The 26,637-nt window shown below is 45.3% G+C and overlaps 2 protein-coding genes across 3 annotated transcripts in view; one reads left to right on the forward strand and one right to left on the reverse strand.

Annotated features, from left to right (window-relative positions):
- Positions 1-26,637, forward strand: part of Wdfy4 (WDFY family member 4) — a 249,093-nt gene that overhangs the window by 188,927 nt on the left and 33,529 nt on the right. The gene's annotated exons all lie outside the window — the stretch shown is intronic.
- Lrrc18 (leucine rich repeat containing 18) lies at positions 588-25,136 on the reverse strand. The gene is made up of 4 exons (XM_028878372.2): positions 24,990-25,136; positions 20,472-20,568; positions 5,689-6,549; positions 588-922 (listed from the first exon to the last, which is right to left on the reverse strand). Exons 3-4 carry the CDS (start codon positions 6,450-6,452, stop codon positions 898-900), a joined length of 789 nt encoding a protein of 262 aa, XP_028734205.2. The 5' UTR covers positions 6,453-6,549; positions 20,472-20,568; positions 24,990-25,136; the 3' UTR covers positions 588-897.

Consider the following 26,637-nt stretch of genomic DNA (forward strand, 5'->3'; position numbering starts at 1 on the left):
TGCACTGCCATTCACTCTCAGGCTCACTCTTGCAATGCCTGCCATTCTTAGCCACTGGAACCTTCTTACTTCTGTTCACAACTTTCATTTTATTATTTAAAGACTGTCCTACAAATATAATCACAGTGTGCAGTATTTAGAGACTGGCCCTTTAGAACCTAGCATAATACATTGAGATCTGTCCAAGTTGTTGCATATTCAAATGGTACACTCTATGCATGATGTGGTACCAGAGTTTGCTCAGCTACTTGTAGATTGAAAGCCATTTGGTTGTTTCTAGTTTGGAGCCACTACAAATAAAATTGGCCATTTACATTTAGTGTAATTATTGATGTGTTAGAACACAAGCTGGCCATTTTAATTTTTGCCTGTGCTTTCCTTGATTATCCCTGTTTTCTTTTTGTGCACAACTAAGGGGATAATTAAAATTTTACTTTAACTTGTCTATAGTATATTTGAATACATTTCTCTATGTGTGTATTTTATATATGTTTTTATCTCCTTCATGTACGTAATTACATACATGTAATTTTTATGATTTACTGGTGATGAGATAGTACCATTTTGAATGACATGTAGAGACCTAAAGACTTTTCATTCTTAATGCAGACTTTTGAGTCTTTAATGTATATGTATAATTTTCTTAAATGTTCTCTTTACATACATGCAGAAAACCACATGAAATATCTTTCAAAGGCCTTTTCAGAAGCAGGTAGCCTAGAACCAAGGGAAACAAAGTAAAATTGATAGAGCAATTCAGTAACGTGGGCAGCACCGGAGAGCCTGTCTTCCAGAATGTTCCCTGTGCCACTCTGTCTTCTAATTTGGGGCTTTTCTTCTTCAGAGTCGTTTATTTCTGTTAGTTGATGGGTCTTCATGTTTTTGCCATAAGCTACTCTAGGAGATGGATGCTGAGCTCAACCTGAGGAATGGAGACACAAGAGACTGAGGCTACTGCTCTAGGCAACCAGGGCAAAACACAGGTCATACTGTGATCACCCCAGGGTCACCCAGGCTGTACCTGTCTCTCAGACACAGGGACCTCTGTCACTGTGGATGGTTTCTGTTCTACTTGAGGAAAGAGAAACCCATAACTTTGTATCAAGTATTTCCGGGCTTAATGCAACTTCCAGGGAATAAACATGGCAGGCAGTGGTGTTTCATATCAGGAAAGAGCATCAATATTGAATACGATGCAGCAGAAGAAGACAGCTAAGCACTCTGTTTCCCTGTCTTTGCTCTGTCTGGTAGCCAGCATTTCCTAGCTAAAAATGGGTCTGACTGGAGTGCACACCAGACAAATCAAAGACATCTGCTGGCTTGGTTCTCAAGCCTGATGAAGTCCAGTGTGCTTAAATCCCTTTGTAAGACCCAGGAAAACGGGAAAGTACAGGTAACAGCTCCAGCAGGGATAGAAAGGAAGCATCTTTTTGTAAGCTAGCCCGTCAGAGGGCTGCAGGTCATGAAGTGATTTTGAGGCCCAGTGATGAGCATGCTGATGTGTGGCAACTCCAGTGGGGATCAGTGAGGGTGAGGACAGCAGACAGAGTGGACAGGAGAATCCAGTCAAGACCCAGGCCCTTCCTGGCGTGGGCTGTAGCTGCGATGCTTTCCTTAGCTTCTCTTCGCTGACTTCTCTGGATGCCTAGAAAAGGTAGTGTGCATTCTCCAGAGAACATGCTTCAAGAGAAGCAGATGAACTGGGCAGCACCCACAGATTGGCTGCTGCTCTCCAGATCATGTTTCTGTGTGGATCCTAAAATGCCTGGGTCAGAGAGGAAGAGCCTGCAGTCACAAGCCTGGCTCCCTAATGGACACATCCAAGATTCCACATACTAACTGTGGCACTAGAGGTTAGGATCCCTGTAGAAAGTCTCCATGCTTGGGATGAAAATGGTATGTCCTGAGAGCCTTGGCTAACATTCTGATTCACCTAAGACCTCAGAAAGGTAGAAGACGTAGTGGCCAGGTGTTCCAACCAGCCACTTGTAGAAAACAGGTGCCTCATCCGAGTGCATTTTAAATCACACGTGCCATGCAGTCCCGCAAGAATGAAGCAATCACCCACATGTCTCCAGTGAGCTGAGAAGAAAATCAGCACTTTGGGTTCTCATGCGGACCACAACAGGGATGTCCAAACAGCTCCGGCCTCTGAGCCTCTCACTGTTTTTGCATACTTGCATCAAAAGCACAAACAAATGAAAAAATCCAAAGTTTCTGGACAAGCACTTCCAATAAGAACTCAAGATTTGGGTTGAAAAGAGAACCACAGAAGCCTCACAAGGGGCGGGGGGTCACAAACTGGCTAAAAGTCACAATGGAGGAAGAAGCAGAAGAATCAAACCCCAATGTCAACAGATGGGATTTACTGGGGAAATAGACTGTCATTTCCAAAACATCAACCCCCCCCCACCTTTTTTTTTTTTTTTATCTTAGACTCTTGCCATTTAGTCTTGGTTACCATCTAACTCTCAGCCATCCTCCTGCCTTAGTCTCTCAAGTCATGGGACTGCAGGAATGCTCATTTTTTCTATTTTATCACAAGCTAGGCAGAAGGTGCTGTCCATGCTGACTAAAGAGATGGAAGGAAGGAAGGAAGGAAGGAAGGAAGGAAGGAAGGAAGGAAGGAAGGAAGGAAATACTAGTTTGGGCAGCTGCAGGGACAATTCCCATGTCAGCTTTCACCTATGGCCATTGAACCATAAATAGAAGTTTCCCATCTAAAAGACAGAACTATATGCCATTCCTGTGTGGTCAGACAAATTCTGTCACCAGAGCTCACAACCTTAAGACCTAGTGAATTTATGAGTGAATTTATTTGGAGTTTTGCCTAAGAATTGGAAGAGAGAGATTCCAAGTGTCTCTTTTCCTCATAGCAGTGTTAGAACTTGTAGGGAAGGGGAAACAGCTTGGGGGGGGGGGTGCCTTTAATCCAAGCACTTGGAGGAAGAGATGGGCCGATCTCTGCTAGAAGACCGGCCCTGATAAGGACAGAAAAAGACTAACCTAGTTAGAAGAGGACAGCACACTGTGCTGTGATCCCTGATGCTACAGAGAAGGAAGCAGGGTAGCAGAGAGGACATCACCAACAGCAAGCCACACCAACGACCATCAGCCCACATCGTCGTGAGGCATCAGTTTCCCAGATGTTAGGGATGCAGGGCTAGACCAAAAGATGCTCAGTGCCTTTCTCTGGCTATTGCTCTGGTCTACACAGTGAATTCCTGGCTTGCCCAGGCTACATAGTGAAACCCTGTCTAGGAAACTATGGCTGGTCTACTTGGTGAATTCCTGGCTAGCCTAGGCTATGTAGTGAAACCCTGTCTGGGGGGAAGGAGGGGAAGAAGAGGAAAAGAGAAAAGGAAACAAAAGGCGAGAAATACATCCATGTAGACACAGCTGTGGACCCCATCAGCAGACCTGATGAGAGTGTCTTTCTCCTGAGACCAGGGTGTTTGAGTGACCATTTCTACTCCCAATAGATATATTTCCTGAAGGGATCCTTGTGCCCAAGTTCCTGTTGTAGTAATTCACATCTCAGATATGATATCATTTTTAGACGGGCTCCCAGTAAATCATCTGTGATATTAAAAGAAGCCAGAGATGTGAAGAGAAGTAGCCACACTGGGGAGGATGTGGTGAGTGGGCTTTGTGAGATACAGTGCTAGGGGGTATACATGTGTGCAGTCTACCTGATGACATCTGTCACAGCTATTCTAAAAAAGACCCTTGAACACACTATTTCCAGTGATGCAGCGCTGCCAGAAAATAATCTAAACCATGTTACAATGTGTTCGTCATCAGACACTCATCATAGAACTATTTCCATTAGTGAAAAACTGGAAACAACTTAAATGCCCATAGGAACGTGTAGTTATGCATGTCTTGAGAACGGCTGTCTTGCAGATGTTTACAATGTTGGCTCCAAACACCATGTGACAACATGGTTTTCAAAACAGGGTAGAAATGACATGAATGCTCTAATTATAGCCATGTGGAAATGTACACACAGAAAAACAATTAGGAAGAAAGTATGCCACTGTTATAGCTTTTTATGCCACAGAATGGTGGATCTGGTAAGCTACTCTATTTAAAGCTAGACTGTGCTTTGGTTATCTTTGTAATGAAAAATATTTAGTAAGCAGGGCAAACTACAATGGGAATTTTCAATCTAGATTCGTCTGAGATTTTTAGAAGCACAACGGGAAGTGTTGCAAGCTAAGCATCGTGAGATGAGAACAAGTCCTGAGGAGCTAGAAGAGGAAGGGTGATGTCTGCTGTGGTTTACAGGGTGAAGAAGAAATGAGCTCACCCCCTGCACTGAGGCCTCCAGAGCTGGCCACTGGCCACTGCCTGCCCTCTGCACTGAGGCCTCCAGAGCTGGGCACTGGCCACTGCCTGCCCTCTGCACTGAGGCCTCCAGAGCTGGCCACTGGCCACTGCCTGTTTCCTGCACTGAGGCCTCCAGAGCTGGGCACTGGCCACTGCCTGCCCCCTGCAATGAGGCCTCCAGAGCTGGACACTGGCCACTGCCTGCCCCCTGCAATGAGGCCTCCAGAGCTGGGCACTGGCCACTGCCTGCCCCCTATACTGAGGCCTCCAGAGCTGGGCACTGGTCACCGCCTGGCCCCTGCACCGAGGCCTCCAGAGCTGGGCACTGGTCACGACTGCATAGCTCGCCACCCACTCAGGCAAGTCAGGGGACAGGCCTTTGTAGGGTGTCTTCCTCTGTCCTTTAGTTGTGAGTGGAAGGGACACAGTAGGCTGTGGGGGACAAGGGCCTACTGTAATGGGAACATTATCGCCACAATCGCCATTTCTTCCTGAAAAACTAGTGTGACCCCTGACTCTGCCCGTGGCATTCATTTGGCTGTGCTCTAGGCTCTCCGTGGAGGGAACTGAAGTTCCATGCTGCCTGGCTCAGAAGCCCACAGGCTCTAGCATTCCATTTTCCCCGATGAGGGAAAAAGTCCCTGACCTCTAAGTCTCTCAGGTCAGAATGCTCCGACCTGCTCCTTTCAGATGGCCTCTCTTCCAGCTTGTACAATGCCAGCCAAGTTTTTCTCCATTGCATGTGGTCCCTGCATCTACCACAATGACCTCTCTCATTTCCTAAGGGTCTCAAATGGCACTGGCCGTGTTTACAGTCCGTCAAGGGCCTTCAGAAAAGCTCCTAGAGCAACTATGCAAATGTAGTTGGAAGTGCTGCTTCTGGCTGTTTCCTGGCAATGTTTAATGGCAATGCCTGTCCATCTCTGGGCCATTTGCTCTTCTACCAACCCCCCAGAGACTGTTAGCCTATGAGGTCTAGATCCAAAAATTTCCCATGGAATGACTTCCATATTTGGGAGCTGACAATGTGTCCCCAAATGCCAGTGATAGTAAGAGTATGTTGATAGCATTAGTTCTCTGGGCCTCGGGAACTAAGGAAATGAAATGGACAGATAGATGAGGGTCCTTTCTTGGTTCCCTGAGCTGCATGCAGGGAAGAAATGCAGTGTGCAGACTAGCAAGAGACAAAAAGCCCTTCAATCAACCAAACCATAGTCCGAGAGGTAGGGAATGGTGTTTTATGGCTTGGATGAAAAGGCTCCTACAGTAACACAAGAGCGCTTTCCTTTGGGTCCAGCTCATTGCCTGTTCCTCCCACCTTTCCCCTCCTGCCTCAGGGTCAGGGTCCCAGGTCACCTCCAATCTTCCTGGGAATCCTTGGCCATTGAGTTGGGTGAAACCAAATTGGAAAAGATGGCCTTTCTTGGTGTCGAGGGGGCCATGCTCTTGATCTTGTTCAGCTTGTCCCTGGCCTGTTGGCATTTTTGCAGGCAAGTTGTGCACAGATCCTTCTCATCGACCAGATAGAGGTTTTCCAGCCTTTTGATGGAGTCGACGAACATTTCTGACTCATCTGACTTTGGAAAGGGGTTCCTCTTTACGTTGAGCTTCTTCAGCTTGGGGAGCTTGGCGATACTGCCAGGGATGGTACTCAGCAGGTTGTCATGTAGCCCTACCTCATGGAGCTCCTTCAGTGCCCCCAGTGTGGTGGGCACACTGTCCAGGTGGTTGAGGCCAAGATTCAAGGTGCGGATGTTCTTGAGCTGGTTCAGTTCCACGGGCAGCCCATTGGTGGTCAGTCTGTTGTTACTGATGTTGAGAAAGAGCAGAGAGGTCATCTGGCCTATGGACTCAGGGAGCTTATCAATGTAGTTGCTGTGCAGGTCTAGCCATCGCAGGTTCTGAAACTTGGAGATGGAGTCAGGAATCTTCCTGATCAGATTCCGGCTAAGGTCGAGCTCATCAACCTCGTTGAGACGCAGGATACACTTGGGGAAGGTGGTGATTCCCATCTTGCTCAGATCAAGGCGTTTTTTCCCATCAAAGGTGATTTTGATGCAATTCTTGGCCACATTGAGGGTGATCTTTTTGCCCTTGGGGCCTTTCCCACCCTTAGCCATGATCTCTTAGTGTGGGAGTGTATTTGAAGACGGTTTTTCTGAGTTGATGGTGATGACTTTGAGAAAGAAGTCACATAAAACTGCTAGAAGGTAAGCTCTGATAAGAACAGAAAAGACAAGTCTAGTTAGTAGAGGACGCCACATCATGCTGTGATCCGTGATGGTCCTGAGAGGAAGAAAAACCACCCCCAAACAAACAAGAACAACACAGGGCAGCCGAGAGGAACTGGGATAGCGCAGCAGCCAACATACCGCAGACTTCAACAGGTCTCATCCCTTCAGATGTCAGTTTCCCGGATGTTAGAAGGGCAGTGCTGAGCTGGAGGGCCTCAGTGTTTCTCTCACTGCCTTATTCTCTGGCTATTTTCTGGGAATTAGCCTTCTGACTCCAGGTATTTTGTGTGTGTGTGTGTGTGTGTGTGTGTGTGTGTGTGTGTGTGTGTGCGCGCGCGCGTGCGCGCGCGTGCGTGTGCACATGCATGAGTATGTTTGCTTGGCTATGTGCTACTTTCCCAGACATTTCACATTATAGTGTCTCCTTAGCATTGTCAGAAGACCATCCTGGGGAGGCTGGGGAAGCTGGGGAGGCTGTGGAGTGGGGGGGGAGGCTGCTGCCGTTAGAGGCGGCAGAAGCCTTGAAGGGAGGAAATAGTGAGTGTTAAAAATGACTATCATATCTTTTCACATTTAGGACCCAGGGGAGCTAGCAGGCCTTGGTTACTGTAACTACAGAGTAATGAGAGAAGTACGGGGTTTGGGGAGCCAGGGTTTATCTTCACAGCAGCATCCAGAATTCCATTCCTCTCCCCAGGCATGGAGGCTGCCAGGGTGGGGCCTCCAAAGCTTGTAGAGAACGTTCTTTCAACACCACTTCCCCACATCCCCCACACTGACAGTCAACTGTGGATGGCTCTGCATAAACAGGTATAGTTACAGGTACACTGAGCCCTAGAATGTAGAGGGTGACCTGAATGAAGATTCTGGCCTCAGCATGCTTGTCTTGGAAGTCTAGTTCAGCAGCTAGCAGTTTTCTTGAACTCTCTGCCTCAGTTTCCCGTTTGTGAAAACACTCCCTTTACAGAGCTGGTAGGGGATATAGATTGTCTAATACTGCATAGCCCTCTAATGCTGGTTCTCAAACATTAATTACGAAGTCCACATAGTGTTTCTACTCTTCAATAGTCTCATAAGACCCAGTGCTGTTCTTGATGGACAGACTATCATGAAATTTTTAGGATGTTCCTTAAACTGATAACTGAACTTAGCAAGACTATATATAGTAAGCCAGGTTAAGACACAGCTGCTCTGCCAGGTGTCTACATATTAACAAGGAACAAGCAAAAGCTAAAACTTGAAAAAAAACAATGCTCTCAAAAGGAAAACGCTTTCCTATTTCAGATATATACTAATGAGGACTTCTATGATGGAAATTATGAAATAATAACTTAAGGAAAATATCTAAACAAAGGGGAAAACAGCATACCTGAGTAAGAAAACCCAACACAATTAAGCTGTTTCTGCTGAAATTGGTCAAAATACCATGATCCCACCTGAACTTTCAGCAAGATTATATACATATATATGTATATATGGATTTTATATTTCATGTTTATATGCATAAAGATTTCTAAAATTTTGAAATGCTTAAATGTTGAAAGATAAAACTACTAGGAATAAATAACAAAATTGAAAAAGGGAAAAAACTGGAGGAAGATTCATGTATAATAATTTTTAAATTTCCCATGTAATTAACATGGGTTATCAGCAGAGGGGCAGATACGATACATAGACTAATGGGACAGAAAACACTGTCCAGAAAATAGAGCTGCACACATGCAGTCAACAAAGTCAGTTGATTTCTGACAAAAATTCAGTAGAAAAACAAACTTTTCAATAAATGGTTTAAATGTTGGGTGGTTGGTCATTCATACGTTAAAAAAATGAATTAAATAAACCATTAACAACTTAATAGAAATAACTACTATTAACACAAATGGATCATGGATCCGAATGTAAGCTATAAAATTTTAAAAAGAAATTGGAGAAAATTTCATAACCTATAGTTTAACATTCCTCTAAAAGATAATGTTAAACAAAAAATAATGGGCTTGAAAAATTAAAATTTTTGCTCTGTGGACAAACCATTATGCATGGAAAGATAAACCAGAGAATGGAGGGAAACACGTATAAGCGACACAAGCAAAAATGTCTGGAATCCAGAACAGAGGGAGAAGGTCTATAGTGAAAAGAAACATGAAACCAATAGTACAAAGACAGAGCAAGGCTTTGCAACCAGTCACCTTGTGGAATGCACAGTAGGGCAGCCCCCGAAACAGTTTGGCTATTTCTTATGAAATTAACCATCATAAGATGTTTCATTTTCATCATAAGATGTTTCATCTTCCCCAGCAGGTATTTAGGAAAAGAACAGCTCATGTTCATATGAAAGCTTATTCCTGTGTTCATCAGTTCCCCATTCATAACTGCCCCACAGGGGAAGGTACATCCTTCAGTGGACAGATTCCTTACACTAGAATAATGCTGAGCATAAGGGGTGGTTATGTTCATTATCTCTCTCTGATTGTTATGTTCTTTGTGTGTGCATTGAAATGTTATGTTCTGTGTGTATGACATTTCATAACTACATATGTATATGTATACATAAGTATATGTATACATAACTACCAATATGTATAGTTATGATGTATCAGTAAAAAATAAAAATGCATTTCAAATATTTATAAAGAAATGTTTGTAAAAAGAACATATTTACTCATATGTACAATAACCTAAGTGACTCCTAAGAGCACACTGCTGCCTGGAAGAAGCCATTGGAATGGTCTGCATGATGAATGAATCCATTTATGTAGCTGCAGGAAACAGATCCACCAGGGCAGGAACTATGGGCTGGGGACACTAGGTTACCAGGAAGCAGTGTGGCTGAGTTTTCTGGGCATGGTGGAGCTACCTGGACCCTGCTTTGGGGACAGTTACATGTCCTGTATATATTTAAAGCTCAGAGGCTAGCATCCCCAAAGGGGAGATGCTATTGCAGCTACATTTTAAACTAAAAAACTAATTGGAACTCCATGGTCAATCTCTGTGAATTTCTCTCTGTGCCTGCATAGTCAGACTAGGTTGAACATCTAGGACATTGTATATATCCGCAACAGTCCTGTTCTATCCCTTAAAGAGCAGGCAGATGTGCACATCTGGACCTTGCTGTGAACACAGGCAAGAGGTGTTCATGGGAGGCATGTCAGAGAAACTGTTCTACACTTGAGTTCACCAAAAAGATGAATTCAGCTCAGGAAAGCCTATATACTCATGATCTTCTTTTTATCAATGCTTCTCCATGGTAGAGCGCCAAGACATAGCAAATAAAATGAAGATCACTAGTGAAACTTGAGTTTCAGATAAACAAAAGATAGAGTTAATTCGAACATCTCAAATCCTATGTAGGCTTGTATTTTACTTGGCAGACATAGCCTGGGGCCTGAACAAGTTGTGAATAAAATTGCCTTTGTCTAAGGGCCTTCTTAGTCCTTTGAGACTGATTTAATCCAAGTCCCTTTGCTTATTCTTGCCTGAATCCATCTGTTTACTCACTGACTGAGTGTACTGGGGACTGCCTGGTGTCAAGCATGTGAACAACACACATTGTAAATGAGCTCACACCCTAGTTTAAATAGCTAAAATCCAGACGGTCACTAATTTTGGCCACCAGACTGCCCTGCATATTCAAAGCCTGGCTGCCATTTTGTTTTCTTCTATTTAAGATAAATTTAAGCATGAGTAAGAGGGCTCCTGGACAAGACAGGATGCTCCAGCAGACTGGGATCCAGCCAAGCCAGCTGAACCTGCCCCCACAGCCCACCCATGCCGTGGGAAGAAGTCCTCCCAGGTCTGAGTAGTGGGGGCAAGGGAACCACGAGGGGCTGGCTATAGAACATTGTTCCATTAAGGAGCCTCTCTCCAATGGGCCCTTTGGCTCTGAGCCTGCCCATTAATCAGCTTAAGGCAGAGTAGGGGGCTGACTGGCCTAATGCACTTTGCCACCTCCCTAGTGAGTCTGGATCCCCAGACAGATCAAGCCAGGTGGGAACATGAGGAGGCTCCCAACCCCCTTTCTTAATGCTCTCCTCAAGGCCACCGTTCCCTGGCTGGGATCATCAGTTGTAGAAGGCCCGGTGTGTGTCTGTGATAATCAGAGACCCTTTTCATCCTGAAGCTGCTTAATACCACTGGAATTAGGCAGTGCCATGAGCTCAGTTTCAGAGGCAGAGAAATCAGGAACCTCTCCCCGGTCACTCTGCTGTTTAAGACCAGGCCCACCCACCCATAGAGCAGGAGAGGAAGTAATGACAGCAGAAGAGTAGAACAGATGATCTTTCCATATAACCAAAACATTAAACAGATTGTTTTTATTAGTTCGTGAAGCCTTCAGATATCCTAGTGTGGCCAATCCACACAATGAAGAAAATACATGCATACAACAGATAGACAGACAGGCTATGGATGAGGGATCTGTGGATGGAAGGAGTCTTGTTTGCTCATGCACAGACTGGAAAGCCCAGTTCAAGAGGGTTCCAAGTAAGCCCTGTTTTTTTTTTTTTCCCCCTCTACAGTTGTGTTTTATGCTTGGGGGGAAAGTGGGCCAGTTGGTCTGATTTTAATTTCTGAATAATTTTTCTATCTAGTCATTGTGAATGAAACAGCATGGAAGGACACCCCATGGATAGCTAAATTAAAAATGTAATGGCAACTTATATTTTAATGCCATCAAAACATTTGCAAACATCTTCAGCTCTAAGGTCCTTACAATCATCACAGTGCTAGCATGTGTCAGATGCTTCATACTCATGAGCCTTTGCCTCCATTTTTAAGTAACACTGACTTTTTACAGGTTTAATTTGTCTGAATAACTTCCTAGCATAGTATCACAGTAATTACTTCATTCTTTGACTGATGTATTAGAGGTAGGATAGACACATAATTGAACTGGACCCATCAGATTACCACTGTTTCTTCGCCAGTGTTTGGGGGAAACGTAATGTCACATGGATGAGAAACACCCTTTGCTTGTGGACTGTCTCTTAGGCAACGACAAGAGCTATCCTGAGAAATCCATTAGCCCCAGAGTACAGCTGATTCTCAGCATGGCATAATGTTATACCCTGATAACCCCCTCCTCACTTGTAAGAGAACAATGCATTGACTCTACCCAATCTCCCAAACAGCTTAACTTAGCCACACAGCACCTGTAGAGTGCTGGTGGTAGCTGCCCACCATTGAGAGAGGAGTTCATATGTCACATTACTAGCCTGGGAAAATAATACAAATTCAAACTCCCAAGTATGATGCTGAGTGGTGGTTACTTTTACCCCCACCTGGAAGTCAAGAAATCACAGGGTTAGCCGGGCGGTGGTGGCGTACGCCTTTAATCCCAGTACTTGGGAGGCAGAGGCAGGCGGATCTCTGTGAGTTCGAGGCCAGCCTGGGCTACAGAGTGAGTTCCAGGAAAGGCGCAAAGCTACACAGAGAAACCCTGTCTCGAAAAACCAAAAAAAAAAAAAAAAAAAAAGAAAGAAAGAAATCACAGGGTTAATCGTTATAGATTGAGCACCCTTGGAACTGTGTATGTTCATTTGTTATCACATTTACTGGGCAGGGAACAAACTACCTTACCTGCTTCTATGGTTTCCTACATGGCTTCATATTATTTCCTCTGTCCTTAATCCCTTCTCCAAACATGTCTACTTACTCCAAGGAGGGGCTTTAGCATCCTATGAAGAGCCACTTGGGAGGAAGAGACACAGGTCACTGAGTCCCTTTTGTGGAGAAGATGTATCTGGACCTCCTCACAGATCTCCCCCTAATCAGCACTGATTACTGACTTATGCACAGTCTGTATGGGACAAAGCATTGCCGTTTCTCCAGCACCCATCCTGGGCCAGGAACTGTGTGCTGTTTGTTTTAGGATGTTGTTTGGACTTAGGAGTGCTATTGGAGTGTCACTGTGAAATGCTCCACATTTTCCACTGACTGCCTCCACTTTGGAGAGATGTAGACAGTGTGGAGGGAATCTTACAGGGAAATGATCTCAGGGTTTTCTGGTGTCTATTGTGGAATGCTGTCAAGAGTCATGCACCATCATTGACTAGGTGAGATGCGCTAAGGTCCTTGCTGTGAACATGCTACCAGGCCCCCATACATCTCAAGTCTCTATGGCCATTATACCAGAGGCCAACCCTATTTATTAAAGGAATGGAATTTAGATTCAAAATAGTCAAGTGACTTGCCCCCCAGTTATACAGGGCACAGTCAAAGTCAAACCTAGATGGTTCTGAAAGCTAAATTTATACATAAGCTTCCACCACAGTCTGCTCCCCTCAACCTCCTTTGTGTTATCTGTGCTACAGTGGTGACATACGGCTCCTGTTAGGCCTCCACTGACTCCAAAATGAGGAAGGCATTCTGGAACCCTACTGCTCCCAAACCAGAACTCCCACCCAACCTTCTGCAACAGAATATGAAGGCAGTGTCCCAACCTAAGAAGGTGAATTCTTACTAGTGGATTCCATGATAGTGGGACCCAAGAGTGTTAGGGTCCCCAGATTCTCAGTGACCAGACACTGGCCTGTCTTGATCTGAGAACTATTTAAAGGGAATGTGCTCTCTGCCAGCTAGATAGTGAGATCAAGGAGATAAGAAGTTTGGCCTAAGTTTCTGAATAGGTCAACTATGCACATAATCCCACTGAACTTCTGAAGGGAACAGATGGAGATGGGAATTGTAGAAACCATTTAGGTTGGCTGCCCCTTACCTGATCATAGATTAAGTATATGTGTGCATGTGTGCATGTATGCATGTATGTATCATCTATCTATCTATCTATCTATCTATCTATCTATCTATCTATCTATCTATTTATCTATATGTTTACAAAGCATAAATTTTAGTAATCTTTAATAGCCTTGATGGAGTAGTTTAACTCTTAAAAGCAAATGAGAGAGAGATATTTAGAAGTTATACATAAAGCCCTACAGCAGCTCAATAAATGTGTGTGCTTGCTTGCTTATGTGGGCAGTGATGAAGACAGGGATTTTGTCCTTCAGCTCCTTCAGTACCCATGAGGCTGACTTAGTGTGAACATCTTTTTATGCTGAATGAGCTGAGGATGTAGAGACAAGATTCTCACCCAGCATCCACTGAGCTAAGAAGCTAACTGCACTCCCTGCCCCTGCCTAAGCAGGCACACTTTGGCCCTGGAGAGTGCTGGACGCTCTTCTCCACATGAGCTCACATTAAAAGCTGGCCCTGGTGGCATATGCCTGCAATTCCAGGACTTGAGGGACAGAGACAAAAGGATCATCACAAGTTTAAGGTCAAGCCTGGGCTACACAGTGAGACCTTGTCTCATAAAAACAGACAAAACAGACAAACACACACATGGTGGTGGTGGTGGGAGAGCCACCATGGTGGAGAGAGAGGGTGGGGGAGAGGGAGAGAGAGAGAGAGAGAGAGAGAGAGAGAGAGAGAGAGAGAGAGAGGAAGGGGGAGAGAGAGGAAGAGGGGAGGGAGATATAGAGGGAGGGAGAGAGAGGAAGAAAGAGAGAGAGGGAGGTAAGGAGGGAGGGAGGGAGGGAGGGAGGGAGGGAGGGAGGGAGGAGGGAGGAGGAATGGAGGAAGGGAGGGAGGGAGGGAGGAAGGGAGGGAGGGAAGAAGGAAGGGAGGGAAGAAGGGAGGGAGGGAGGGAGGAATGGAGGAAGGGAGGAAGGGAGGGAGGGAGAGCGCCTTCTGAGAGGCACCTCCAGCACAGCCTGTGGTCTACGGCCAGGCAGGCAGCTCTGTGCACATGTCACCTGTCAGTTGTTACTTCCTGCCCCGCTCAGCCTCAGCTAGTGTCATGTAGCCAGACCAGCCGCCCACACCCATGCCTGCCTCTTTCTTCACTGGGGGTTTCTCTTTGTCTCTCCTTCCACCCTCAGACTGTTCTTCTCACTCTAGAGGGGAGGTTGCTGAGGAGTTGGTGGGATTGAGGATGAGTGATCTGTCCCAGCTCATGTAGAGACGTGTTCTAGATTCACAGGGGAGGAATCTCCTTCCCATCCATCCCATCAAAGCTCCTTCTCTCAGCCTGGAAGACAGCCGTGTCTACACGGGGTGATTGTTCATTCGTGGGTTCGGCAGTTATCTGGTTAATTTGGTGATGCTGCTCTGAGGATCTTGCTGGGCCCTTCTGTGTGTGCAGCCCTGCTCACCCACACATTATTGACTTCTCTCTCTGCACCAGCTTGCATTCGTGCTGCCTGGAAGCTGCTATCTGTCAGACTGCCCTCTTCCCCCTGGTGGGTAATAAGAATTCAACTTTTATTTGGAGCAAAAGTTCCCCGGGGGTCACATGGCCCCATAACGAAAGATTATGATTTCTTATTGGTTTAAGAGCATCTATTTTGTAATTCTGGATGTACTCTGTTTAATTGGATTTGTTAAAGGAACAAAAGGGAATAGGTGCCTTACAATTAAAATAAAATTTTAAGATTATTAGCTTAACGGACTAGAAAGGCCTTGTTCATCAACCACATGTTCCGAACACACAAAACCAGCCGGAACACAAGCAAAGGACAAAGGACTCATGTCAGACGGGTGCTTCTGGACCCCAGAGGTGAGCTTTGGCTCCCCTGCAGCCACCGTGGGTTAAACTCTGCTCTTGCAGACAGAAGTTGATCCCATTTTTTTTCACAGCCACCCCTCCCCTGGCAGACCCCAAAACTGGGTTTCAGAGAGGTGGTATGGTAGAGTGGATGGATGTCCAGAGCTGTTAGACCAGGGTGCTGACCACATGGTCCCCACTCACCATCCACGGGAGGCTGGACGACCTCAGCTTCCTCTGCTGGGAATAGATAACCCAGAGGCTGATTCTGGGGGGACGGGTGCTGAGATACAAGGGAAGAGCATGGCAGCCTTGTGAGGAGTGAGGAGAGGAGCATGGGCCGCGGTGGACAGTGGGGTAGAACCTGACAATAGTGGAGCCATGACTACAGGGCCTGCACTGGGTAGAAACCCCCTACAAACTGCAGCCTAACACCCTCCAGGACTACAGTGGTTCTCAACCCTCCTAATGCTGTGACCCTTTAATATGGTTCCTCATGTTGTGGTGACCCCCAACCATAAAATCAATTCATTGCTACTTCATAACTGCAATTTTGCTGTTGCTATGAATAGTAATATAATTATCTGATATACAACCCCTGTGAAAGGATCGTTTGGCACACTCCTCTCCCCCAAAAGTCACAACCCACAGGTTGAGGACCACTGATACACTATGACAACCATCTCTGCCACCGAGGCCTTTCTTCATCCTGGAAGACAAGAAGACACATGGAGGTACACAGGGCTCTTGTGTCACGTGGGGAGGCCTGCAATCCATGCATTTCTGTTTGTACCCCAACACATCTTGGCCCTGTACAACTAACTCGATTCATTGTTTTTCTCTCTACAGTAAAATGATTTCTAGAAGACAAAAATATTTTTTAAAAGTTTTGTGGGTAGAAGGAGACTCAGGTATACCAGGGTTTGTTGGTCATTGAATGTGATGGCCAGCCTTGGGTGTGGCACTCTTGGGGTCAGGAATACTTACAGTTTTTAAAAAGAAAAAAATTACAGACTTTTAAATGTGTGTGTGTGTGTATGTGTGTGTATGTGTGTGTGTGTGTATGTGTGTGTGTGTGTGTGTGTGTGTGTGAGAGAGAGAGAGAGAGAGAGAGAGAGAGAGAGAGAGAGAGAGAGAGAGAGAGATGTATTGGTGGAGGCCAGAAGTGGGTGCTGGATCCCTTAGACCTGGAGCCACAGGTGGTTGACCTACTAGGACCCACCCTTGGGTCCTCTGGCAGCAAGTGCTCCTAATCAAGGTGCCACCTCTCCCTCCCTGTGGTGGCGTGTGTGGCTGGAAGAGTGAGTGTGCTGGGAGGGCTCGGTTGCATCATAGTTTGAGCTGTTTTAATTGAGTTAAACCTAGAAGAGAAGGAAAAGCATCCAGAGGGAAAGATGGTCTATGGCGGAAGCAGGAGGCTGGGATGGAGTGAAGAGCTGGTGCAGAGAACTGGAGAGGGGTACCAGCCATTGGGAATGGATGGAGCTGTTTCTAGGACTCCTTTTTGGGTATAAAATAGTTAAAAGCAGGTAAAATGCCAAATAAAAGATGATTATTGAATAATTACTGTATAGTCACAGAATGAATTAAATATAAAACAAAACAAAATCTTTCTTCTAAAAGTGGAAAAAGGTAAGATGTTTAAGATATGTTAACAAGAAAGTACTAAGTGTCCATATGAACCCAGCTCTTATGAGTACACACACACACACACACACACACACACACACACACACACACACACACACACGCAGCAATAGAACAGGCATGCCGGCAGCAACCATCGTCCTCTCTAGAGAGTACAGTATTGCTATCCGCAGAGTTTCCAGATTCTCTTCAATGTATATGAAACACTCACATCTATTTGCACAATATGGTACTTTTTTATGTTCTACAAATTCTGGTGACTTTTCCTACTCTGTTTAAAGTGTGTGTGTGTGTGTGTGTGTGTGTGTGTGTAAGAGCAAGACTCTAAGATGGTAAGCATATGAGTGGCTCCTTCCTGCTGACTTTGGACAGACAGACATGCCTGTGAGCAGGAATGATATGAACTACTATTGCCATGTTTAGTAAGGCAATTTTTTAGATCTCTCACATCACCCATGTTGGAGCCATCTGACCTGTCCCTTTTCAAATGTATATGAAGGCACTATAGAGCAGGCAGCAGGAACCGTCATTGTCAGCCTGGGCCATACAACATGTCTGGGATCAGTTCACTTCTCTGCAAAATAGACCAGTAAATTGTAATTTGTTAAAAAGAAGTCGTGGTGATTTGTATATGCTAAGGCATGTGCTCAGTGATGCTGACTCCTGTGGACTGAGATCAGCCTGGCAACACCATTCACCATCTCTTCCCTCTTGTCGCCAGCAACCCTGGACACTCTCTGTTACAGCAGGTGTGGGCTTGGGAAACGGTCGTCACAGACTCCTGAATGAAACCACTGCAACTTTTAAACACATGCTGTTAATATCACCAGCAATACAAGAATATCCAAGAAACTTATAGGTGTATTTACCTGCCTTTAATCTCTAGAATTCTATTTAGTACAAGCTAATCATTCGCTCATTCATTCATTTGTTCATCCATCCAGTTACGAGCTTTCATTGAGGTTGTACTATAGGTCAGGTCAGGAGACAGGCAGTGAATAACTAAGACAGACAGTGCTGTGGTTTTCATGAATTTCCCACTTGCTGATGAAGCAAGTCAAGAAGCCCGGAGCCATTTCCAGTGGTATAAATGCTCTACAGAAATAGAAGTAATTGTATAAAAGAGTGCTGGAGTCAAGATGCAGATACTGGTGGATGGGATGACTAATTTCAGAGAGGGCTGAGAAGCCCTCTCTAGGAAGGTGGCATTTGCACTCTTCCTTGAAATGCTTAGGAGACATCCCATGGGAAGAGTGGAGGAAGAACAGTCCAGGAAGAGGGGTGTGTCTCAAGGACAGATGTCCTGAGAGTGGGGAGAAGCCTGGGGTGTGAAGAGCGTCTTGGAAGAAAAGAGAATGAAGAGACAGGGAAGAAGAGAATGTGGGCAGGGCCTGACACATGGAGGTGAAAGGTCTAAGACTATAGCCATAGACACCTACTTCCTGCTAACACGTGACTTTGCGGGTGAGTCACAGTCTTTTCTTGGCTCAGTTTCTTCATGCATACCAGGTGGTGGAACAATCTCAGGGTATAAAAGACATGTGGCGCCGGGCGGTGGTGGTGCACGCCTTTAATCCCAGCACTCGGGAGGCAGAGCCAGGCGGATCTCTGTGAGTTCGAGGCCAGTCTGGTCTACCAAGTGAGTTCCAGGAAAGGCGCAAAGCTACACAGAGAAACCCTGTCTCGAAAAACCAAAAAAAAAAAAAAAGACATGTGGCATGAAAGATGCTTAGTATGTGTGAGAGGTGGCCACCTGCTCAGGAGCAGGCCTGCATGTGTCTGGCTAGGAATAATTGGCTGCTGGGGAGGCAGGAAAAGGGAAAAGTGGGGCTCATGAATACAGAACAGAGTAGCGGCAGAGAAAGGTAATGTGTACCCAGAGGTTTGCTATCAGTAGTACAAGCAGTTGATGGAGCCTTAGAGACCTTATCATTTACTATTCATCTCCCCCTTTTTATGGGGTATAAGTTATGTCTGAATGCTTTGCAAGCCTCATCTCATTTAATCCATACACCCCACTTCCCAAAAGAAACCCCCTGGGCTTGACAGTCTGTCCTTTATCAGGTTACACACTACCGACTTAGAGCCAACATCTCTTGTTTCCGTGTGCTGTGGACGTAGCTTCCGTTTGGTTTGTCCATGGAAGATTGATTTTGCAGTGTCCTGCAATGCATTTGGCTTTCTGGGCCAACAGGAAAGCTCCTGATGCCTTACCCCATCTAGGAGCTGGAGGGAGCTGAGCTAGGTCCTGTGGGAATGTTTGTCCTGTCCAGGCCAAGGCCTATCTACATGGCTCATCCCAGTCTGAAAAGAAGGCATGTGTGGGTCACAGACCCGGCCATGGTATTAGACAAGTCTCATTACCAGAGACTGAGAGAGCGCTGGGAAATGTTGATCCACAGCTGGTGGTGGGTCAAATTGGTGATAATCTGGGGTGGCTATTGCAGTGGGTGACGGCCTGTCAGGACAAGGGGTGATCGCAGTTACACACCTTGAGTTCTGTAGGCACAGGGAAAGGAACCTGGAAAGATCACCTGGCTTTCACTTTTCTATCACTCTGCCACAGAAGGGGGGCAGTGGAAGAAGTTCTCTCCCTCCCAGCCCCAAGGGACCCTGTGGAGACCCACGAAGAAGCTGGTGACACCAAGCACTAGCTAGCATTGCCAAGCACCAATAGACAAGCTTGGGCACTCCAGGACTTTGCAGGACCCCGTGGCTGTCTCGGCAATTCCCTTCTGCTCTGGACGCTGACACTCAAACCCAGAGGACAATGTGTCATTCTAGTCTGGAGGCCAATCACTGCTCTGTCCCTCTCTGCGTGGGACTTTGTACAAGTCTCTTGGCCTTTCTCAACCTGCATTTTATGTCCCCCTGCTATGGGCCAGCAAAAAATGTCCAGAGAGACCCAGTGTAGCAGGAATCTTAAAAGTTCTTATTAATAAAATCAAACCCGAGGCCAGTTATTGGGGTGAAATGCTGGTAGACCAGAGAGACAGAACAAGCCACAGCTATCTCACCTCGCCAGATCCTCAGCTGGTCTTGTTTCCTCAGACTGGAAGCTTCTGTGTCTTCATCCAGAATGAATCTCAGCTGAACTGTGCTGCTCGAAAGCCTGAAGCTTAACCAGCCACATGCTGCTAGTTTCTGGTCCTCACGCCTTATATATCTTTCTGCTTTCTACCACCACTCTCTGGGATTAAAAGCTGGCTTTCTGGGATTAAAGGCGTGAGTCACCATGCTTGGCTGTTTCTAATGTGGCCTTGAACTCACAGAGTTCCAGAGGGATTTCTGTCTCTGGAATGCTAGGATTAAAGGCGTGAGCTATCACTGCCTAACTAGTGGCTTTTCTGTTTTCTGACCCCAGATAAGTTTATTAAGGTACATGATATTTTGGGGAACACAATACCACCACAACCCAGCTTTTAGAAAGATTCAAGTTGTGACCCCATGTACCCAGTGGTCATACATCTCCCTTGCCAAGATTGCCCATGGCTCCGGGAACCTGAAGACCAGCCTGTGTCCCCAGCTAGTTGTTTGTCCTGGCCAGGGCTCAGGGTGTGTGGCCTCCTCTCCTAAATAATGCATTAGCTGGTGTCTGGGTTTTGTAAACGAAGCAGCCAGGAGAGCAGACATTTGTGAGCTATTGACTCTTAGGAGAGGGGAAGCAGGTTTGAAGCAGATCAATAGGCATGGGCCACCAAGGAGCAAAGCCTTACCTGCCTTTTGTCCTGACGCTCTTCCACTGTGCAACTTTGTCACCAGGCAACAAGAGTCTTGGGACTTGGAGTTAATTAGCATAATCTTGACGCCAGCCTACAAAGCAAAAGGAAAGGACACCAGGCTGAGAGTGTCTCCAGGATACTAGTCTCCCTGGAGAGGAAACCTGACCTGTGGCCCTAACCTGTCTCACACACACACACACACACACACACACACACACACACACACACACACACACACACACCCCGCTCCTTACCCCCACCCCCACCCCCTGCCCCTGCAGCTGGGTGGTTTCTCAGGCTTCAAGCAGCAGGAAAGCCAACACAGAGGCTTTCCATGGCAACCGCCCCAGCAGACATTGAACAGAGCCCTTTAAGGGACGCCATCTTCAGTAACATTCAGCCCCATGAACTATCATTCCATTTCCTTCTTATTTCCCATGCATGTGTGGGGTTTCCTGCTCTTCTGTTGTGGGAGGGCTGTCTTTTTTATGCTTATTTACTTGAATTTATTTCCTTTTCTTGCAGTTTTGGTTTTCTTTTCACCCAGTTGGATCAAAGCAATCTCAGTGCTCATGAGGTCACCCAAGGGTGCAATCATTTTCTGTCTGTTAGCGGTTCTCGGCGAACGGTGCTGTGTGTCTCTGGGATCTATTATCTTGAACTAACATTGAGTCAAGCAAGCATGGCCTTTTCTGTTGGTGCCACTGTGACTTACCAACAGGAGTAAGGCTGCATGCAGTTCATAGACCTGTGTGTTTATTGGCCTTGTTTTCCAACTTGTCTTTTCCTTTAGCGCAGTGGCTTTCAACCTTCCTGATGCCGCGACCCTTTAATACAGTTCCTCACATTGTGGTGACCCTCAATCATAAAATTATTTCTGTTACTACCTCATAACTGTAATTTGCTAGTGTTATGAATTGTAATATAAATAGCTATGATGGTTTTAGGCAACTCTTGCAAAAGGGTTGTTCGACCCCAAAGGAGTTGCGCCTGCAGGTTGAGAACCTCTGCTTTAGATCGGATTTCTCATATTTAAGAAAACCAGCCAAACAACAAATATTAGTGTATTTCTGCAAATCAGAAAATGACATTGTAGGAATAGCATGGAGTAATAAAAATTAACATTGTAAATTTCTCTAACTGAACATGAATTAGAAAAGAAATAGAAAGGCTATCAATTAAATATTTTTAAATCTATAATTAATCCAAGCAATAAAAATTTTGAAAAGTATAGTGTGGTGATATTGTGTTCCACAAAATATTGTGCATTCTAATAAACTTATCTGGGGTCAGAGAACAGAACAGCCACTAGATAGACATAGAGGCCAGAAAATGGTGGCAAACACACCTGCCTCATCCTATCACTTGGGAGGCAGAGATCCATCCGGATCTCTGTGAGTTCGAAGCCACACTGGAAACAGCCAGGCATGCTCACTCACACCTTTAATCCAAAGAAGTGAGCCTTTAATCCCAGGAAGTGAGTGCAGAAAGCAGAAAGGTATATAAGGAGTGAAAACCAGAACTAGCTGGTTACTTTTAAGATAATTATGAGATATTTGATAACTAAAGTCCAGTTAAAACAGCAGCTGAGAGTTGCGGAGTGGCTGCTTTCTAGCTTCTTGATAGCGAAACCTAGAGATTTATTAATAAGACCTTCTAGCGTGACAATAGGAATGACTAGAACTTATATAAAGGAAATTCACCTTGAAAGTAGCAGTTCAGCTATGAGATTACATTTATGCAGTCAGACTAATCATACAGAAGCTTCACTGAGAAACAATGCTAGAATTGCATATTATGACTTTTACGCATTCTGTGATCAGTTTAGCAGATCAATAATTAAGCTCAATTTGAATATTTGTAACTTAAAATTCTAAGATTCGACACATATTAAAGATAGCAAGATTGAACTATCGTTAACTTTAATTTTAAAGATAAATCAATTAAATATAAGATTATGCAATGATACACACATATTTATGTTAATGAATTAAAGACTTAATTTAAAAAAAATAACTGATCAATAATTATAAATATCAATTAAAATTATAAGGTTATATTTATAATCTGAATATTTACATCTATATATGAATACTTAATTTAAGATAGAAAACATAATTTAAAAGTCATGAAATTCAGATAAGTAAAAACACAAAATCAATAATTTTTATAAAAGAAGATATACAAGAAGAAAAACATATTTAAAGGATCGATATGCAAAGACTTATGGAAAGGAAAATCAGGTGTAACTGTGGCAGCTGGATGTAGTAGGTACAATAAAATAACCATTACCTTCACTTATGAGGAAATGGGCCTTAGTGAAAAATCAGACAGTAGATGAGACACCCACATAATATGGACTGAGCCAGACAACCATCAAATATTATTAGGTCTAGAACTGTATGCAAGGTGTGCATGCTAGGGAGGTGGTAAAGAAAGCTATGAGGGAAAGACCAACAGTCCATTAATCAAAGGGAAGGTCTCTAGTTTGGAAAAAAATATGTCTTCTTGTGGATTTTTTTTCTTTTTCTTTCTTCTTTTTTTATTTTTGAAAGACAAGGTCTAACTTTGTAGCTTAGGGTAGCCCCAAACTCTGTGATCTTCGTGCCTCAGCCTCCCCCAAAGTGGGTTGGCATGTGTGAGCCACTATATGCCTAGCTCTCCTCATTGATTTCTATTGATCTGTTACCTGAATCTGAAACTTGGGGTTCAGGGTAACCTGAATTTGCTTCTGGGGCTCAAACAACAAGGCAACTTGGAAAGTAGGTTTCCAGTGCCAGCCTCTTGGCTCCTTGGTAGGTGACTGCTCAGGGCAGGTACTGCCCCTGCATAAGTTAGCATGTACTTTCCCTATCCAGAGAACCTTACCAAGCCAAGAGCTGTGCAGGCCACAGGCTTCTCTGTCCTGAGACACACAACAAACCCACCAGCAAAGATATGGTTCCAGTTTGCTGACATTAGTAAATTCATCGTGGATTTGCATTGTTAATGAGTTAGCTTGAGAATCAAATCTCCCAGTTCCTTACTAACTCATCCTATCATGTTTTTATAACTTTTTTCTAGAAGACAAAGCAGCATGGGAAGAGTTGGAGACTTGGGTTGGGCATGGAGATGTTTTCCTTTGACTCGGAAGCCCATGTTAAACTTTGGGCTCTCCTTGAATGCCTTCCAAGTTGGGACTAGACCTAGCCTCATAGTTCCAGAGGTAGAAGCTTGGGAGGAAACCCCAGATTCCCTCCTGGGTAGAGAGGATACAGATTCCAGGCAATCAAGTATCTGGCAGAAAACTCTTGGTCTTGGGACTAACCCACTGCCTCTGAAGGCCCAACTCTAGATAGCTCTATTGAGCCCTCTAAAGAAGATGTAAGTTCTTGGAATACAGCTGAGGTACCTACCACTCACTACCACCCTTCCAGAAGACTGGCTTCCAAGTGCTGTTGGGGTGGTGGTCTGGTGGAGCTATCCTGAGGAAGCAGAGCCAAAGCATGACAATGAAGCAAACCCAGAGCATTGACCTTATACAGCACTTGGGGCCGGAAGGCCACCAAGGTAACATATGATCACAAATGGAGAAAGACTGGGTGGAAATCCCTTCAGAAAAAAGAAGGGGGAATTTGAAGTGGATCCAGCATGTAGTTCATGAGGGATTGCCCTTTCTTTCATCTTGGAAAGTCATCCAGAAGAGAGTGAATAATGATGTCTACAGATGGAGAAGAGCTAGAAGGGGTATCTTCTGAGGGGTCCAAGCTGGGCCACCTTCAGGCTAGACAAGGTCATCCTCCCCCATCTTCAAACAGCTTCATTTGGGTCCTTCTGTTGTTCTGAACCCAACTCCAAGTTGCCCAAGGGCCCAGACTCATCCCTGGTAACTCCATTCAGATTCCTGATGAACTGTGGAGTCAACTGGGTTGAGAGAGCAGGTTACACATTCTTCCAGAATCACCCGGAAGGGGATTGGCAGAATGGAGCAGGTCTCCATCAGAAAGCAGGTCCTCATTCTCGCCACTACAGTCTTCTTCCTTCCAGAGCAGAAAACAGTCAACCCACTGGGCTTGAACAATGCCGGTATCTGTTAGCATTACACTCCAGAGGCAGTCTGTGCCCAGACCTGCTCCAGCCTTTTCCACACTGACGCTCACACTCGCTCTCCACACTGTGGAAGGGTAGCTAGTGTGCTGGAAGCAGAAGCTAAGAAAGGTTCCTGGTGTCCCTGCTGAGCCTGCTATTCAAATGGTGCAGAGTGAGTGTGAGTCCAGGTTTCTCACCTCCAAAGCCACATCTTTTCCCATCACTGCCTCTCCCAAAAGTCAGGAGGGCTTTAGAAAGTCAAGAGCCACATCTGGCACCTTATTTACTCTCAAGCATACTTTATTATAATGGGCAGCACAGTTTATCAATTAAAGAAATGATTTTTATTAATCACCAGGTATGGATAACAGTCCCATGGACTATTTCAAGAGATAGACTTACAATATATGACTGAGAAATAATACATTTAAAACTAGAACTCACTTTTGGTGGGGTGTCTTATCACCATTGGTAATGGCGTTCTTCTTGGGTGGTAGCGGGAATCATGAATCTTCCTTGGAGCTCATAGCCGATGATCTGGGGGGTGGACTAGGAAAGGTTTTTACCCTCTCCAACATCATTCCATTTGAGAGAAACCTCACAAATGACCACAGGCAGAGTTCTAGAATGTTTTCCGAAAAGAACAATGGCAGAGGCTTCTCCATTTCCTGGCCGTATTTTACCCCAAATCCTCACTCTTCTTTCATATTCTAAAATAAAAAAGTAAACTTAGAAGGCTCCAGCATACCAGATCCATATGCTTACGGCTCTGGAAGGCTCAAAGCATCCAGGAATATTCCTGAGGGTTTCAAGTAGCAACCCTCACCGCTGTTAGCTTAGCTCTGCCCTCTTGTATAGCCCTCAGGGAAGCCTGTCCTCTAAGAGGAGGTGAGGGCAGGTGATGGGGAGTGAGGGCAGGGTCAGAGACAGAGCCTGGCAACCAAAAGAGACTCCACATGAGGCTCTCCAGCTAGGCCAGTAAACCTGAGAATGCTTTGCCCCAGAGTGCTGGTTGTTTTCCTGGAAAAAAATGAACCATACAGAAGAGGTGAATTCCAGCCTGGGAGTTGCTTCCTTGTGGAAAATCTATCAAGGAAAAAACCTTAGTGCAGAGGGGTGGGTACTCATGGCAGATGATGCAGTGGTGTACTCATGGCAGATGATGCAGTGGTGTACTCATGGCAGATGATACAGTGGTGGGTACTCATGGCAGATGATGTAGGGGTGGGTACTCATGGCAGATGATGCAGGGGTGTACTCAGGGAGATGATGCAGTGGTGGGTACTCACTCATGGTAGATCATGCAGTGTTGGGGCTCTAATGGGAAGATGAGGAGGTGCTGTCTCTGCCAGGGGACTTGCTGGCACTCAGACCTGTTCCAGCTGAGGTCTGTGGGGCCCTGGAAGACCTAGCATGGCAGGTGGCATGTGTGGGGATTGGCATTTATGCACAGTTCATCAGAAGGTGGGCAGTCCGAGGAGCTGTGATGTGGTTTGGCCTTGGTGGAGTGTATTAAGCCAAGACCTGAACTCTCATGGAGATGGCATGGAGGGAAACAGGGGTCAAAGAAGGGACCGCAATGGGACTGAAGATTGAGCTTTACAAGTCCCCGCTGAATGGCAGCGGTCAGGGCTCCAGCCCCACACCTTTCCCAACATTGTGTTTTGATGCATTTTTCAATCCCTTCTTGGAGTCAGGCCAACCACTGCTATCTCCCGGCTTCCCTTCGTCTGTCTTGACTGCAGAAGTGTAAGATGGCACAGCCTGTTATGAGAAGAATTTGACAATGTGTATAAGCAAACACATTCCTTACCTAGCAGTGCCACAGCTGTGTGCCACAGTCCTGATGCTGTGACACAAACTGAGGGCAATGTGAGCTGGAGCTGCATGGCACACGTGACCTGAGTCCATGTGTGATCAACTAAACACAAAATACACAAGCATATGGACACACATACGGGAAAGCGTTTTCTGTGCTAACACACCTAGAAACTATTAATTATAAGCTTATTGGGTTCAAGCAGTAGTTTGAAGACCTGTGTTGTACAGTTTCCCTCATAATGTTCACATTTTTTTTCCCTGAATCGCATCC

Source organism: Peromyscus leucopus, chromosome 9 (assembly GCF_004664715.2).
Source record: "Peromyscus leucopus breed LL Stock chromosome 9, UCI_PerLeu_2.1, whole genome shotgun sequence".
Classification (NCBI taxonomy): Eukaryota; Metazoa; Chordata; class Mammalia; order Rodentia; family Cricetidae; genus Peromyscus; species Peromyscus leucopus.